Source organism: Adiantum capillus-veneris, chromosome 27, assembly GCF_014529385.1.
Source record: "Adiantum capillus-veneris isolate H3 chromosome 27, ASM1452938v2, whole genome shotgun sequence".
NCBI classification, from domain to species: domain Eukaryota; kingdom Viridiplantae; phylum Streptophyta; class Polypodiopsida; order Polypodiales; family Pteridaceae; genus Adiantum; species Adiantum capillus-veneris.
In genome coordinates, this window is record NC_140957.1 from 128,642,187 (window position 1) to 128,660,753 (window position 18,567).

Sequence of the window (18,567 nt, forward strand, 5' to 3'; positions counted from 1 at the left end):
TCTAGGCTCAGTTCAAAGTCATTTAGGCCCCTCGCGACACTTATAAGTTGGTGGGTACTAGGGAATTAACTGAAAAGAGGCAAATTGGACACATGGCGGCTCCATATGCAATTGCCAGAAGCACCATTTCAAGAGAGGGGGCTGATTTCAGCCTATTAGTGTGTGCTACAGTGTGTGAGTAGTGGGTGCAGGTGCTCACAGCTTTAATGGAAAGCTTGCCTTCTCCCTTGCTCTGTGTAGCGCGACGATTTGCTCTCGCGCATCTCTCTCCCCCCATTGCACATATGGTAATGGCCCACTAGTGGGGCTTCTCAGATGACCATGTACAGTTCTGGGGGTTTATGCGTGTTTGCCAAGGCCAAAGCCTTTTGTACAGGAACCGGATTAGCTAATTGCTAATCCCCTTCAAGAATGCGAAAACGGAGAGTTTTCTCGCGTGAAAACTCGTCCGATTTGAAAGGGAACTGTCCCATTGCGTGCGGGAGCACCTGAGACACGCGTAAACTTACTCGCTCCGCTCGAAACAGTCCAAAACAGAGAATTACAGCCTGCTGTGTTTTTCTGCAGGTTTAGCGTTTCGCACATAAACTGCAGGGAATCCCCAGGGAGGCCTCGGAAAGGCCTTGGATGCGTGTACAGGGCAGTAGGCACCTAACAGTGGCAAAACAGAAAATTACAGCATGCTGAAATTGACATGCAGCTCACTAGAAAGCTTCCATACCGCAAGGGAAAGTGTCCTTGACGTGTACTTTTGACCTACAGGGATATTTTCGTCGTTATGCTGGCGGAATTGGGTCAAAAACCTGCGATTACAGCCATGGACAGGTTTGGACAGCTTGGTGAGGGTTAGGTGGAAGCGTTTAGATCGTTTATTTGCCAGGGGAGCCTCGGGAAAGCATTGAGTGCTTGCACAAGACAAATTAGAGAGATTTCCCGTGAGGAATCTCGTCTAATTCAAGGGGCAAGTGACCCTACAGCATAGTCACAGGGGACGCCCTTTTTCGGGCTTCCCGTCCCCACTTGCCGTCCCGCCCTCTTTTTTACATTAAAAATCCATTTGAGCCCCGTCCCTCGTTTCCCTTCCCAAATGCGTCCCTTGTGACTATGCCCTACAGGTGAGAGAGCTCAAGGACTATCCACAAAAGTGATCGGCACGCGGATCGGAGTGCAAAACAGAGAATTCAGCGAGCTGCAATTTCTCGCCAGGTTTTGCAAAGAGCTCTAAAGTACGTGGAAAGTCAATGTTTACTTGGGATTTTGTCCGTGGAGACTTCTACTGTGGTTATGTTGCCGGAATCGGGTTAGAGTAAAGGAATTTCAGCCCGATAAAAGTGGGACAGCTTGTAGAAGTTTACAAGTTTTTCTCAAGTATCATAAGAATAAAGAAATACCGAAAGGGGCACCAGTCTTTGGGGCCAACAGGGTGTCGTTGTCCGCTTGGTAGCGCTCTAGCTCCCAGGCCATGGTTTGTCTTGAAGTGTTGTATTCCAATCACAAGCTTATTCGTAAAGTTCCTTTGTGTCCTAAAGTCTAAAGTAAAGTTTCGGGTGAGAGCCTAAGCCTACGGCCCCACGGGCCGGTTTCAGCAGCCGGGGTGTGTGTGTGTATCTGCTGCCCATAGTGTGTCCACGGGCCAGCCAAGTGACCAGTTTGTGACATACCCCCCTCTTGAAAGCATTGTAATCGCCCTCAATTATGCCTGCAAAACAGACAGAGGCCATAAACTGTCTTAGCAGACACTGATTGTTAGTACCGATGCACTAGGAACAACACATCTAGCACATGTACCAATCGACGGTCACATCACAGGACATCACATGACAAATCACATTCAACAATCATTCCAATCTCAGACCATGATTAATCGGCAACATATTTAGCAATCACATATCTAGATCCTGTCGGGACCTCTCAGATGCCCGATTGACTAATCCTTATTGCAATCATGTCTATAGAGATTTATCAGACCGAAATGCTGCAGTCATTTCGTCTATCAGTTCCTACACTCAAACAAGTCAAGCACAAATCAATCAATATCATTTTCATTATCGGGAATTCCAGTTCATAAAGTCATACAGCAGAATATTGCCAACTCAACAGTATCCCTAAAACCCAAAGGGACATCAATGACTGTAACCGACCTGTTCTTGCCAAAAAGGGCGGTAGACTTTACTTTAAACCTTGATTTAGCTTTCACCCATTATTAGTTGTCTATTTTACCTGTACTTTCACGACACAACAAGAGGGGAGAGGGCTACAGGTTGCTAGATTGCACCTGTATGAGTAGACGGACACTAGATTGGCCCCTAACTTAGGCGCCCCTTTCGGTATTTCTTTATTGTTCAAAAGAGGGAATAAACGCTGTGGTTCCTACAAGCTGCCCCGCACAAACTCGGCTGAATTTCCACTGTTCCAGCCCGATTTCGGCGGCATAACTGTACTAGAACCCTTCACGATCAGTATTCCCATGCATTGACTGACTTTCCCGACGCATACGGGCACTTTGCAAAACCTGGCGAGAATCTGCAGCACGCTGAATTCTCTGTTTTCAGCCCTGAAAATGCGCCAGATCGCCTGTACAGCGGTCCCCTTGCGTCCCCGAACCTCCTGGGGGTATTAGGGTCCGTTTAGGGCCAAAACCCTAAACCTGCAAAAATACACAGCAGGCTGTAATTCGCTGTTTCGGGCTCCGTTTCGCGTGCCGGTCGCATCCCTAGCAAGTCCTCGAGCTCCCGCACCTGTAGGGCTACTTGCCCTTTGAATCGGACGAGATTTCTGGCGTGAAACCTCTCCGAATTCACCTGTACCTGCGGGGGGATTAGCTGCTAGCTAATCCAGTACCTGTGCAAGAGGCTCTTGCCTCGGCAATCGCGCATGAACCCACACAACTGTACATTGGTCAAATGAAGAGCCCACTACAGGGGCATAACATACTGCCAAAGGGGAGAGAGAGGGCAGTGCGTAGCGTGCAGGGCATCACTCCTGGCACCGCACTGTGCATAAGAGGGAAAGCAAGCACTCCATAGCTCTTAGCCTGTGACAAAATCAGCAAATGAGCCCTTCTTCCCTTCAAATTCAGCGCCAACTCCTTCTTGCATTGGAAACTGCACCAGAATGTGCCACTTGGCACATTTACAAGCATTTTCCCGTTTCGGGGTTGCCGCCTAAAAATATCCCAACCGGTTGCCCAGTTGACTTCACGGCAGAGTAAGAAAATGTTCCCTTTGTCATTCCGGAGGTAATGACGCCAACACATTTTCAGGTCCCAAAATAGCAGTTCCCTAAATTTTAGGAGATGCTGCCATTATATCTTTCTAGGTCATCCGACCCTCTTTGTACACTGCGGCCACATCCAAAACTGAAATGTAGCCCCTGTAGCAAAGGATTCCACTTTGGCTAGTCAATGACCCCACTTGGCTAACCATAGTCCTTGTCCAACCTTAGTGCTCTCTTGCCCTCAGGCCTGGACTCCCTCTGGACAGTTCCACACTAGCTATGCAATGCAGGGCAGTTAGATTTCCCGAGGGGTGTTTCCAAAAAGTGAAAGTAAATAGATAATAAGAAAGAAATCAACAAAAAGGATAGATAGTAGTCACACGCTGGTGACATACCCCCATCTTGAAATCTCAAACGTCCTCGTTTGCATCTATGTCGTACATGCTTACTGTCAACACTAATGTATTCAACACCTGTCGACACATATACGGCACATACATGCTCATTGTCAACCCTGGTGTATTCAACACCTTGTCGACTCATGTATTGCCTGCGTGTGAACCCTGTCGCAATGACATAGTGGTAGCTGCGCACTCTGCCATTGCTTTGAGTCACTAACTTTCCAATGACAAAATGGTAGCTGCACATTTTGCCACTGTCTTATAGTACACGTTGGATCCCGTAACACTTTCGAGCATACCCAAACCGACAGTTTAAGAATGCAGTTACACATGTACTCTTCAATAGAAGCAATCACTGTATCCTTGACAAACTGACAAGAAATACTCACTTCTATAGCACTAACTAAACTTTTGGACATTCCATAAGAGCAATTGCCAAACTGACAATCTGTACAGCTCTAACATTCATGTAACAGGTATTTGATTTGAGCTCACTTTAAATACCATGTACATCATTTGTTTCAAAAGCCATTGTCACACTGACAATCCATGTAGCTTTGAAACTCAAGGGGTCAAGGTAGGTTGCAAATCGAAGGCTTCAAGGTAAAGTGATAACACAGTTGGTGACTCTGCAAGTTCACCTTCTTCCATCCACTTAGCATCCATTGGTGGATAGTTTCTGAACTTTACCAAGTAACGCCTAGCAACCTTGCCTTTCACTTTCCTTTCTTTGTGTGCCAAAATCTGTTCAGGGAGCAAGATCTCGTCAAGTTCCTCGACTTCCGGCTGATCTTCAGCTGGCATATCTTCTGGCACATCACCCACATAGGGTCTGAGAAGACTCACATGAAACGCATTGTGAATCTTCCAACTGTCAGGCAATTTCAGCCTATATGCAACATCACTGATTATGTCGCACACTTGAAAAGGTCCATAGTAACGCATGCTGAGCTTTGGAAACAGTCTTTCCTTGCCCTTCATCTTCTTTAACCTTGCCTTTTCAAAGCGTAAAAGCACCCAATCACCAAGTGAATATACTACTTCACGACGGTGACGATCAGCTGCTTTCTTTTGCTTTGCCTGAGTCCTTTCTAAGGCCACTTTGACCTTTTTGTACATTTCATCCATGTCCTGAACATACTTATCTGCTTCAAATATCTTGTCCTTTGTATGCAGTATGGGAGGAACTTTCTTGGCACCTTCAACTATCTCAAAAGGTGCCTTGCCAGTTGATGAATGCAATGTATTATTGTATGCATACTCCACCAATGGCAAATACTGCTCCCACTTTCCTTTATGCTCTGACACATAACACTTCAGCAGATCTAGGAGAGTAGAATTTGCCTCTTCTGACTGCCCATCTGTTTGAGGATGAAATGACGAAGAGAATTTGAGTGTGGTACCCATATTCTCAAACAAGCCTCTCCAGAACAAACTAGTCATGCGTGGATCACGGTCGCTAATAATCGACTGTGGCATGCCATGATACTTGAAAATATTGCTCATAAACAAGCGTGCCATCTGATCTGGCTTTATCTTCTTCTTGACAAGAATAAAATGAGCCTGTTTGCTGAATCTGCAAATAATGGTCCAAATACCATCATTTCCTGTCTGCGTTCTCGGAAGATCAAAGATAAAATCCATAGCAATACTTTCCCATGGTTTATCTGGAATAGGTAGTGGTTGCAATAACCCTGGTGCCTTTTGCCTGTCAAACTTGACCTTTTGGCATATTAGGCATTCTCGCACAAAGGCATCCACATCCCTTCTCAATGTAGGCCAATAGAAGAATGTCTCTACCGCTTTAACTGTAGCATCGATACCACGATGCCCTGCATACGGTGGGACATGACTCTCTTCCATAACTTTGCGTCGCAATGGCTTTGTGACACACAATCTGCCATGCATCATCATGAACCCGTCTTTAAGAAGATAGTGTTCATGACGTTGTCCATCCATTAGTTGCTCGAAGACCCTTGCAAAATCTTCATCATTTGCATACTGTTCTCTCATATCATCAAGTTCATGATGATAAGGAATCGACACAGCTGAAATTTGTGGCTTCCTTGACAAGGCATCAGCCACAACGTTCTTCTTGCCTTCGACATGCACAATCTGAAAATGGAACATGGACAAGATATTTGCCCATCGCATATGCTTCTCAGATAACTTTGTCTGTGTCAAGAAGTATCGCAAGGTCTGATGATCCGTTTGGACAACGAAATCTGCACCTAGCAGGTAGTGTTTCCAACTTACGAGCGCATGAATCACAGCCAGTAACTCTTTCTCATAGACCTGCATGGTCATCTCTGGCCCTTGTAAAATTCTGCTCTCATAGGCTACTACCCTGCCATCTTGCATTAGCACAGCACCAATGCTACTACCGCAGGCGTCGCACTGGACCACAAATGACTTCCTAACATCTGGCAACACAATGACTGGATCTGAAGTCATCTTTTCCTTTAAGAGATTAAAAGCTGAAATCTCTTTCTGTGTCCATCTAAAAGTGACTGCCTTCTTTTGAAGAGCATGTAAAGGTGAAGCAATCTCAGCGAAATTTCGGATAAACCTTCTGTAATAGGAGCATAGTCCCAAAAAGCTTCGGACATCATGCACCGTCTTCAAATTTGGCCATGACTTGATCGCTTCGACTTTTGCAGGATCCATTCTGACACCGTCCTTTGAGACAATGTGTCCCAGAAAGTGAATCTCTTCCAGAAAAAACTCACTTTTCTTTGCATTGATGAGCAACCTATGACTGCGTAGCTCTTTGAACACAATGGCCAAGTGATGCCTATGCTCCTCTTCATTCTTTGAGTAGACTATCATGTCATCAAAGAATGTACCAACAAACTGCTAGTGTGGACGGAAAATTCTGTCCATCATCCTATTGAACGTAGCAGGAGCATTTGTGAGACCAAAGGGCATCACTAAAAATTCGTAAAGGCCAAACGTCGTTCTAAAAGCAGTCTTGTGCACATCCTCTGATCTAATGCGGATCTGATGGTACCCACTCTTTAGATCTATCCTGCTAAACATACCTGCTCCTTCTAATTTGTCCATAATATCATCAATTCTAGGTATAGGGAACCTATTCTTGATGGTATTCTTGTTCAGTGCACGGTAGTCGATGCACATACGCCATGAGCCATCCTTTTTCTGCACCAACAACACTGGAGAACAGAATGGAGATGAACTGGGCTGAATCAGCCCCTTTTCTAACAACTCCTGTACTTGGCCCATTATCTCTTTCTGCTGAGCCGCACTAACCCTGTACGGAGGCTTATTTGGTGGGCTACAGCCTGGCACCAAATCTATCGCATGGTCCTCGGGTCTCTCTGGCGGTAATTGAGACGGTAATGAATCGGAAAAACAGTCACTATACTGTTGTAAAAACATTGACCTTTCTTTATCTAGCACAGATAAATTTGATTCATCACAATCTGACACTTCACGTGCAAAAACCAAGTACGCAGAAAGATGCTTTTTCATTACAGAAGTAATAGCAGAAGCTGATACAGTAGGAATAGACTCCCCTTTAAGCTTTACATCCAGAATGTGAGTCTTTCCCCTGCTCTGTACAGTGATCTTTTTGTTGTAGGCATCCATGATTCCCTGTACACGAAACAACCAAGGAATACCTAACAACACATCACATCCGTCCAGTGGCATGATGTAAAATTCTTCAGCATCTACATAGGACTGGATATGTAGACGCAACTTTCCAATGATGGGTGTCACAGCCTCTGTATGGCCAGGACATGCCAAACCTGCCTCTGCTGTATACCCCATCTCTTCAGGTCTGATTCCCAACTTTGAAGCCAATTCTGGGGAAATGAAGGAGGCTTTGGCACCTGGATCAAAGAAGATAAGCACTGTTTGATCCCTGACCTTTCCCCATGCTCTGCAAAGCTCACTTGCATCTGAATTTGGCTTGTCGCCCACCATATCTGGCACTAGACCAGCCATGGGCTTCTTTCCCTTCCTGTCCTCCTTGTCTTCAGAATCAGCTGGCCTTTTCTTTGTAGGACAGTTGTAAGCAATGTGGCCAAGCTGCTCACATATAAAGCATTTGTTCTCTGTCCTCAGGACCTTCTTTTGCTCTTCTGACTTGCGAGGAAAACGTCTTTTCCATTTCTTTGCTGGTCCTTTTTCTGATTCAGCCGTAGCTTTGTCTTTCCCTGCATTGGCCGACTCCTGAGTCCCTTTTGGAGCCTCATTGGGAACGTGCTTCTTGGCTGAATTTTTCTTGCCTGATCCTGCCTTGACGCCAGTGTTAAATTCACAATCTTCTCCCTTGAGCAAACCATTGCCAATGTTTGCTACCTCGATGAGCTGCGTCAAAGTAGTGACTTTTGTCTTCGTGCAGTACTTTCTCAATCCTTTAGGTAGGCCACAACAGTATTTTTCAATCTGTTCTGTCAATGGCACAAACCTATAGGAAGTTACTGGAAGTAGAGCTTTCCAAAACTTCCGATTGTAATCATCCAGATTTCTGCAAGTGGCAGCATTAAGCTGGTGCCATTCTGTCATGACATCTGCTTCAAAATCATCAGATAACCATGCTGCTGCAAAAATCTGCTTGAAGTAAATCCATGTGGACGGAGCTTGCCCTTGAAGCAATAAAGTTGTCCACCATTGTCCCGCATTCCCTGTCAAGAAAGTGGCTGCCTTGCGGACCTTTGAAGCCTCTGTAAAGTTTCCCCCTGCATAGGCCTTATCAAACTGCTGGAGGAATGAAAGAGCCTTCTTCCTGTCATCAAACCCTGTAAAGGTCGTGAATGACACACCTTTGCCACCTTCTTTGTACGGAGTTGGCCTCTCCAGCGGCGTTAAATTGTCATATGGAAGTGACTGAAACATGGGAACACTATTAGGGTTCATCTGTGTTCCTTGGCCGCTATTAACTTGACCTGGAAATGCCATATTTGGCTGCTGATTTGTAATTCCAGCCATACCAAAATTTGCTTGTGGCATCCCAAATTGTCCCTGAGTGCTTTGAAACCCTGGTTGCATACCCATGACACTGTACATGGGGTTAGGCATCATCGTTTGAGCACCCGCAAACACTGTTCCTGGCGTATAAAACTGATTTCCAGGTGCATGACCAGCCATGCTTTGGAATACGGATCCACCTCCAAAATAGCCAGGGTGTAGTGAAGGTGGTGGGAAGACCTGTTGCATAGCCTGTAGGTTGCTTCCCTGCCCATTAGAACCAGCTATAGGCTGCTGAAAGGTGGCGGGCTGAATTGGTACAGCTTGAAAAACTGGCATCTCAGCCACCTGTTCTTGCACCTTAGGCATACGTTGTGGAGACTGCATGTTCTCCGTCAAGTGTACAGGTGTTTCCATTGACTGTGCGGTATGAATCACCTGTGTTCGAGTCTTAACATGCTTTTGAATATGATCCAGTGACCCAACTTGCTGAGACGGAACAGGAGGTTGCAGAAAGGCTAAAAACCTCGGATTCTGCATTACTTGTGTGAACATAGCCACAGCAGTAGCCAACTGGGTCCTGAATATATCATCATCAGTCTGTGGTGGTCTTGAGGACTCACCCACTTCATGTGTCTGTTGACCCTGTGAAGAGGAAACCTCTTCAGTCACATCATCTGGTCTGTCAGCCATAATTGCAATTCCCTGTGTCTGGTCTATGATCCCTTGTGTCTTCAAGGCCAAAACTGACCAAGGCTCACTTCTATAGGAAAAAGTGATTCAATCCCGTCGATGGAACCATGTAACCGACCTGTTCTTGCCAAAAAGGGCGGTAGACTTTACTTTAAACCTTGATTTAGCTTTCACCCATTATTAGTTGTCTATTTTACCTGTACTTTCACGACACAACAAGAGGGGAGAGGGCTACAGGTTGCTAGATTGCACCTGTATGAGTAGACGGACACCAGATTGGCCCCTAACTTAGGCGCCCCTTTCGGTATTTCTTTATTGTTCAAAAGAGGGAATAAACGCTGTGGTTCCTACAAGCTGCCCCGCACAAACTCGGCTGAATTTCCACTGTTCCAGCCCGATTTCGGCAGCATAACTGTACTAGAACCCTTCACGATCAGTATTCCCACGCATTGACTGACTTTCCCGACGCATACGGGCACTTTGCAAAACCTGGCGAGAATCTGCAGCACGCTGAATTCTCTGTTTTCAGCCCTGAAAATGCGCCAGATCGCCTGTACAGCGGTCCCCTTGCGTCCCCGAACCTCCTGGGGGTATTAGGGTCCGTTTAGGGCCAAAACCCTAAACCTGCAAAAATACACAGCAGGCTGTAATTCGCTGTTTCGGGCTCCGTTTCGCGTGCCGGTCGCATCCCTAGCAAGTCCTCGAGCTCCCGCACCTGTAGGGCTACTTGCCCTTTGAATCGGACGAGATTTCTGGCGTGAAACCTCTCCGAATTCACCTGTACCTGCGGGGGGGATTAGCTGCTAGCTAATCCAGTACCTGTGCAAGAGGCTCTTGCCTCGGCAATCGCGCATGAACCCACACAACTGTACATTGGTCAAATGAAGAGCCCACTAGAGGGGCATAACATACTGCCAAAGGGGAGAGAGAGGGCAGTGCGTAGCGTGCAGGGCATCACTCCTGGCACCGCACTGTGCATAAGAGGGAAAGCAAGCACTCCATAGCTCTTAGCCTGTGACAAAATCAGCAAATGAGCCCTTCTTCCCTTCAAATTCAGCGCCAACTCCTTCTTGCATTGGAAACTGCACCAGAATGTGCCACTTGGCACATTTACAAGCATTTTCCCGTTTCGGGGTTGCCGCCTAAAAATATCCCAACCGGTTGCCCAGTTGACTTCACGGCAGAGTAAGAAAATGTTCCCTTTGTCATTCCGGAGGTAATGACGCCAACACATTTTCAGGTCCCAAAATAGCAGTTCCCTAAATTTTAGGAGATGCTGCCATTATATCTTTCTAGGTCATCCGACCCTCTTTGTACACTGCGGCCACATCCAAAACTGAAATGTAGCCCCTGTAGCAAAGGATTCCACTTTGGCTAGTCAATGACCCCACTTGGCTAACCATAGTCCTTGTCCAACCTTAGTGCTCTCTTGCCCTCAGGCCTGGACTCCCTCTGGACAGTTCCACACTAGCTATGCAATGCAGGGCAATTAGATTTCCCGAGGGGTGTTTCCAAAAAGTGAAAGTAAATAGATAATAAGAAAGAAATCAACAAAAAGGATAGATAGTAGTCACACGCTGGTGACAATGACTCTATATTAAAATATCGAGGTAATTTATCGACAAAGGAGCGGAATGACTCCCCTCCTGTGCATACCCGTTGCACTAGATTCGCCCATGCTGAAATCGGGGTTCTATCGGAGTAGACTATGCTAAACCGAATGCTTCAAGGTAAAGGTTCACAATCTGAGGAGTATCTGCTAGGTCCTCCTTCTCCATCCACTTCGTGTACAATGCGGGATAGTTCTTGAATTTAACCGAGAACCGCCTCATCACTTTATCTTTAATCTTTCTATCTTTATATGTCAGTAACTGTTCTAGAACGAGTATCTCCTCGCTTTCCTCCACTTCGGGTTGCTCATATGGCTCCCCATCATCGGGCACATCGCCTTTAAAAGGCTTCAAGAGACTCACATGAAAAGCATTGTGAATTCTCCAAGTATCGGGCAGCTTCAGTCTAAAGGAAACATCATTTATCTTTTCTTTTATCTGGAAAGGTCCATAGTATCTCATGTGAAGCTTTGGAAAAAGCCGCTCCTTTCCCTTTTTCTTTCTCAGGCGTGCCTTCTCAAAACGTAAGAGCACCCAATCGTCTTCCTTTATTTTCAAATCGCGACGGTGTCGATCTGTTGCCTTTTTGTGTCTTTCCTTGTTGTGTCTTTCCTGAGATTTCTCTAAAGCCTCCCGGACCTTGGCAAAAGCAGTGTCCAAGTCCCTCGTGTATTGGTTGGCTTCAAAAATCTTATCTTTCGTGCTTAGGACGGATGGAACCTTCGTAGCACCTTCAATAATCCCAAATGGCGTATTCCCCGTCGAAGAGTGAATCGTGTTATTGTAGGCAAATTCCACCAAAGGTAAAAACCTTTCCCATTGAGTCTTTTGATCCGAAATGTAAGACTTCAATAAATCAGGTACAGCTGAATTTGCAATCTCAGATTTCCCATCTGTCTGCGGGTGGAGAGATGACAAGAACTGCAACCGCGTGCCAATGTTCTCCCAAATAGCCTTCCAAAACAAACTCGTGAATCGGGAATCTCTGTCAAAGACAATTGTCTTAGGCATGCCATGTAATCTGAATATCTGGGCAATGAACAGTCTCGCTAAATGATCCGGCTTGACTGTTTTCTTCAGTAGAATGAAATGAGCTTGCTTGCTAAATCTGTCAATAACATTCCAGATATCATCGTGCCCACTCTGTGTCTTCGGGAGATCAAAAATGAAATCCATAGCAATACTTTCCCAGGGGCGGGTGGGAATGGATAAAGGCTGTAACAATCCCTGTGCTTTATGCATGTCAAACTTGACCTTCTGGCAAACCAAGCAACTGGGTACAAAATCGTCCACGTCCTTCTTGAGTCTCGGCCAAAACAAGTATCGCTCCACACCTTTCAAGGTGGTGTCAATGCCGCGGTGACACGTAAATGGTGGACAGTGGCATTCGGTTAGAACCTTTTCCCTCAACGGCTGTGTGATGCACAACACCATTTTCTTCATCAAGTAGCCATCCCGAATGGAATATCCCGCTACTACCTACCCATTCTGTATTCGATCGAATACATCTGAAAAATATGGAATCTGTGGCGTACTGATCGACCATGTCCTCGAAGCTTCTATGATGTATCGTGGAAATAGCCAAGACCAATGGCTTCCAGGACAAAGCATCTACCACCAAGTTCTTCTGTCCCTGCACATGGACAATCTGGAAGTGAAACTGTGACAAGATGTTAGCCCATCGCATCTGCTTTTTCGATAACTACTTTTGTGACAAGAAGTAGCGTAAACTCTGATGATCAGTGAGACTGTAAAATCGGCTTCGAGTAGGTAATATCGCCACTGAGTAAGAGCATGGATAACCGCCAAAAGCTCTTTCTTATATATCTGTGCTGTCAATTCCGGCCTTGAAAACAATCGGCTCTCATAGGCAATGACATGGAATTCATGCATTAAGATCGCACCCAGTGTAACAAACTGCTGACGTGTCAAAGCCTAAAGAATGGAGCCAACTTACAGATGATGTGGCTGCCCGAGAGCAAAAACCCTAACCCTAATTTTTGCCAAAAACCCTAATTATGGAAACCCTAACGCTAAAACCTGCAGAGACCCTAACCCTAACCCTAAGGACAGATTTCTGCGTTTTGCGACGTGGTAGGCTGTACGGATTTCCATGATTTACGCTGGCAGCTTTTGGCATTGCTTTTTGGACCAGAAGCTTTTGAGTTTGAAAGTTTTTCATGTAAACTGCTTTTTGGACCATAAGTTTTTGAGTTTCAAAGCTTTTCATGTAAACTGCTTTTTAGGCAAAGGGCCTTTAAATATGAGGTTAGGGCTCATTCTCTGGCATGCTTCCTGGAGAAGGTGCAGAGTCTGGAGTACCGGCTTGTACTTTGATGATGCAATATAAAGAAATACCGAAAGGGGCGCCAAGGTTTGGGGCCAATACTCTCTAGGGTGGAATTCCGCCACTCCGTGTCGCGTGTCGTCTCTCTCTTTCAGTTCAGTTGTTATTGAAGTGCTAAAAGTCTGTTCAGTCTGTTCTTTTCTATTGGCACGTGGTGCCCGCCTTGTGACACCCAGACTACGACCACAAGCACAACAATATACTTCGAATGACTTTTGCAAATTCGGCAAAGTCAAAACTGGTCCTGTAGTCAATTTCTCTTTCAAAGTCAGAAAGACAGTCACCTCTGTGGGTCCCCACGAGAAAGGGACTCCTTTCTATGTCAAGATATGCAAAGGGGAAGCAACCTCTACAAATTTTCGAATGAACCACCTGTAGTAAGAACATAAGCCCAAGAAGCTTCATGGGCATTCTTCAAATCGGGCCAATCACATAAAGTCTCAAACTTGGGCGGGTCCATCTGCGCTCCCGCTGCGGAGACAATGTGTCCCAAAAAGTGTATCTCAAATAAGAAAAATTATTTGCATGGATCACCAATTTGTGATCTCGCAATGCCTGAAAGACCTATAATAGATGTTCCCTATGTTCTACCTCATCCTTGGAGAAGACTATAAGAAAGTGCCAACAAAAGATTTGTACTCTGTGAAAATCCTGTCCATCATTCGGTTAAAAGTAGTTGGAGCATTGGTAAGGCCAAAAGGCATCACCAAAAAAATTCATATAAATCGAAGCTCATCCGAAAAGCTGTCTTATAGGCATCTCCCGGCGCGATTCGGATCTCATACCACTGTAACAAACTTGGACACTCCCAAGTCAAGATTCTTCCGCGACACCGCAGAGATTCACTTCAAAACAGTTCACAATTCACAATTGATTCGACACGGCCCGGCGGAGTTCCGTGCCTAGAGATGTTGGCCCCAAAGACTAGCGCCCCTTTCAGTATTTCTTTTTGTATTAATCTGTGTTCAAAGTACAAGAGAGTGGGAGAGTTCTCACTCTCGGACTCTGCGTCCAGATGCTCTGAGTTGTGAGGGCCCTGCCCACCTATTTATAAGTTACAAGGAATGCCAAAAGCCCCAAAAAGCTTCTCAATTCAAAAGCTCTTAAAAATAAAGCATCTATTCCAAAAGCTACTAATTAGCTTGCGTAGAATTTCAACTGCACAAAAAGTAACTTTCTGTATAGCTGTCCGCAAATCGCGGGATTTCCGTACGCATACCAAGTCAGCTTGTTAGCAAAAATTGGGTCTGCCACGTCAACACTCTGCCCGCGTTTCTCGGTGCTGCCAACCAGGGGGTGTGTATCTGCTGCCCACTCAAAGTGTGTCCAAGGGCCAGCCACGTCACCAGTTTGTGACAGCAGAGTTCAGATCCCACCTCCACTAGAGGCACACTGATTGACCGTGCAATGGACCTAGAGAGATCCAGGCATCCACGGTTACAGAGGAGGGCTACCCAGCATAGACAGAGATTACAGAGGAGAATTCGGATTATTTTGGCGGGCCACGCACGATACCGAGTCAGGTTTTTGAACATGGAGGACATAGAGGAGATCCGACACCGACCAATGCTCGATTTACTTTGAGTTGGAGGATTGTCTCCTTCTTAGTAGCTTAGGTTCCTTATTATTTTTACCTTTGTATTGACTATAGTGTCTCTAGTCTTTCCCCCATTTTGTTTAGGATGTTAGTCTTTCTTTCAGCACACAGACTTCGTATTAGATTCACCACTTTGTAACTTGTTGGTCTCATAGGTCATTTTGGCCTTTTGTAGACGTTAATATATCATATCTCTCTCTCTCTCTCTCTCTCTCTCTCTCTCTCTCTCTCTCTCTCTCTCTCTCTCTCTCTCTCTCTCTCTCTCTCTCTCTCTCTCTCTCTCTCTCTCTCTCTCTTATTTGCATACTATTTGAGTAGCTCATTCAATTTCCACAAGATCGGGGGCATATGATTGGTTCAAGACCCAGGCTTTGTATAGAGTTCGTTGCTTGGTTAACACGGTATAATGATGTTCTACGACTGTATCACATGGCATCTCCCATTTTTAATCCAAGGTTAGAACATGTAATCTTTTGGGAATTAGAAGACTTTTAACAAAGTTGTCAACGGCTTTCCACAAAAACTTGAAAGAGTCACTGGAGGATCAGATTGAAAATCAGCTGGAGAAGGAATGAACACCACAAAAACAAGGGTCCCTATTTCCCAAAGAACCACTCACAGCATAGAACTCGAAACATTTGGCTTCATGGATGAGCAAGCAACAAGAATGACATGCCATTAAAATGTCCTAACGTATAAAGCCTCAAAACTGAGATCCCAGGGTAGCTTTACTGTGTTTAAGTCTGTCAAGAACGTCCCCAAACCCCTTCAACTGGATGAAACAGAGGATGGAGGTAAACGTCCAGTAGTGTGGCCCTCCAGGCTCCAGCCCCTCTTATGCTCACCTTCTAGTATAGAAAAGTTAGTCTCTCTCATTTTGATACGCAACAAAGGGCAAGTTATGTGTGGTGAGATGATGAGAAATGTGAAAATGAGTAGGCTGTGTAAGAGTCTTCAACTTGAATCATGAAGTAGCACGGAGGCATCAACCATTAGATAAAAGCCCAATTTACTCGGTTTAGCTTCAATAATCGAACAGTTCCTACCAAAAAGTATCCTATCTTTGACACTCCGATTAATAACTTGGGCTATTAAAATCCAGATCAAAAGGAAGTAAATGAAATTTGGAGCAATAATTTGATGTTGAGGAGATACTATTCCCTTGAGGAACAGCATGCTCGATTTGGAACGGTATGTTCAAATTAATACAGAATGCACAATATGATTTTAAGATCTCCTTGACATCAAATTTAGCATATTGTGCTCTTAATATCAAAATGAGCATGCTGCACCTTTCTAAAGAGACAACAACAACAACAACAAAGGAGATAATACCTCTTGAGTCATAAGCTTGATGTAATAAACCAAGAATGCCATGATCACCCACATAAGGATGAGGGTCACATTACTGCAAGTAGAAAAATTTCCCACCTGTAGCACAAGAAAGTCAGTGTGAGCTGCAAAATCGTCAACAACAAAGTTAGAATCAAAATTAAAAAGTCAATCAACCCTCAAGCCAACAAAGTATTATATCAAGTCATCAAGAGACGCCTCAATATGCACTATCAATGCCAATTCCAATAACACGAGGAAGATAAAGGACAAACCTTTTTTATAAGTGAGGTTCGATATTTGGGAGATCTAGAGCATAGTGAGCACATGCAATGGATGTTTTTGTTCTTTCGTTCCGCAGCTTTGGCAAGTCGGTAAATAGTCCATGGAATGACAAAGAGGCCCAAAACTGATAGGATGAAAATGGGAAAGAGAGAGCTCATCTCCTCAGACGCAGCCATGGCTTCAAGCTGCTTTAAAAGGGAAAAAACGCCCCCAAATTATTCACGAAAATGAGCAGATCCGAACAATCAGACTGCGGCACATTCACTGAGAAGTCTGCTTATCATGTGTCTCGTCGTTCCGACTTCAGGAACCCTAAAACCGGAAATAGAGCTGGAGGTGAGGCGGTTTACCTGGCTGAAGAGAAGAGCTCCTCGCTATGGGCTTGATCCTGAAGGGGCTTGATCCTGAAGTAAGTGAATTGCAAAAAGATTACCTCCTCAGAGTTGACACTGCATTTGTGTTCAGAAAATGTTAAAGGTAGACGAGAAGAACGTGTTGAGTCGTGGTGGAATTAACCAATTAGACATAATAAAATTTCAACCTTTGATATGATGCTCCTCGAGTAAACTGTCATCATCTATACTATCTATAATGGGGGGAGGGATTCCGGGCCCCCCTCCCTGCCAAGCGTCATAACATCCTTCATCCGGCGGGTGCGGCCTACACTCCGGGCGCACAACGATCAGAGAGAAAGAGAGAGAGAGAGAGAGAGAGAGGCAACCTGCACGAAATCCGAGAGAGGCAAGCGGAGCTCGCTGGCCACACTAGTACACAGTATAGATGATTCTAGTATGCATCTAATGGGTACCATCATCGTCGAGAGATTGGGGACTACCTCAAAGACAAGGATTTCTAACACATGCTTCCACCCAAGCAAGAGATGGTGTAAATGCTCAACTCTAATCAAGTGTGAAGAGCATCACAATCAACTCAAAGGTTATGCAAACTTTAGAGTATGTTATTATTTAGTCAAATGATACTATTCAAACAAAAAATCTGGAAATAACGATCAATCAGAAACATTTTTGATACACTTATCTATGTGTCATTCAAACATGGACTTCCTCTAGCTCTCCTCAACATCTAGTACCACTATGGCAAGAAAGGAAGGGAATGGGAAGGACAAGTAGTGTTGGGTAACCATAAGCTTATCCACTTCTCTACCAAGTAAACCTTTACTTTTTGTATTACCTTTGGAAGTCCTCAACGTGGAATTCATCCCTCATCTTTATGGCCCTTGCTCGAGCAGAAGTCATATACGACATCATCAAAGTCCCCCTTTGAAATGCACTACTCCCGTTGTACTCTTTGGTTCAAGTTCATAAAATTCTCATTTGTTTGTATCTTGAAGTTGTGTTCGTTGTTAGAGATAGAGAGAGAGAGAGTAGATAGAAGATGGAGCTCTAATCAATAACTAGAATAGGTGTAATAATTGAAACAATGAGAATGTACAATTGAGGGCTTTAGAGCCAACATGCTGTGCAAAATGACATGGTGACTTCATAGATTAGGTCAGGTCTAGGATGCTAGCATAGGGAAGGTTCCCATATACCTAACCATCACTTCTATTTTTAAATGTAATGACAACAAACATGCTCTTTCCACAGTATAACTCTACAAGTGGTACAAAACTATTAAAAAGCTAGTTCTACTACCATTGAGATCCCCATTAACATGCTCTTAAATTTAAACTCGCTTCTTGTTGCATTTAGGTTTATGTTCTCACCTCATGGAATTTACTGTTGGAATTAGGGTTGTAGGAAAACACACACAGGTTGTAGAAGACAAAGGAAACTCAAGGCACACAACAGAGAGTGTTTTACTTAGTGTGCAATGGAAAGATAGATAGCCCTAGAATGTTGGGTATACAATGCACAGGGGGAAAAACCTCCTAGTGAGGGACAAAATGCCTTGGCATTCCTAAGTGTGTTCACACAAATCACTACCACATGTATATGGTAACAAATCCCCCCTGGAGTGATGCGGTGAACGAGAGCTGGCACATGAGTAAAGAGAAGTGCCATGCCCTGAGGACATGATCAGTCCACAAAGGGAGTAAGCCCAAAGCTTTGCGAAAAGCTTCGAACTTCGCCTTTGTGAAAAGATCTGCAAGGTTTTCTTGTGTTAGCACATAAGCCAAGCCGATCTCTC

General features: G+C 44.8%; 1 protein-coding gene across 2 annotated transcripts in view; it reads right to left on the reverse strand.

The window, feature by feature from the left end:
• The window catches only part of ATERDJ2A (DnaJ / Sec63 Brl domains-containing protein), a 64,756-nt gene extending 47,832 nt beyond the window's left edge, over window positions 1-16,924 (reverse strand). Inside the window, exons 1-3 of one of the 2 annotated variants that reach the window (XM_086503700.1) lie at window positions 16,767-16,924; window positions 16,407-16,601; window positions 16,135-16,230 (exon numbers count right to left, since the gene is read on the reverse strand). In XM_086503700.1, the coding sequence (XP_086359826.1) occupies window positions 16,135-16,230; window positions 16,407-16,592 (282 nt within the window). In that variant the 5' untranslated portion in view covers window positions 16,593-16,601; window positions 16,767-16,924. Of the gene's footprint in view, window positions 1-16,134; window positions 16,231-16,406; window positions 16,605-16,766 lie in introns of both variants that reach the window. The other variant, XM_086503701.1, reaches the window with a different exon arrangement.
• Window positions 16,925-18,567: the final 1,643 nt, after the last annotated feature.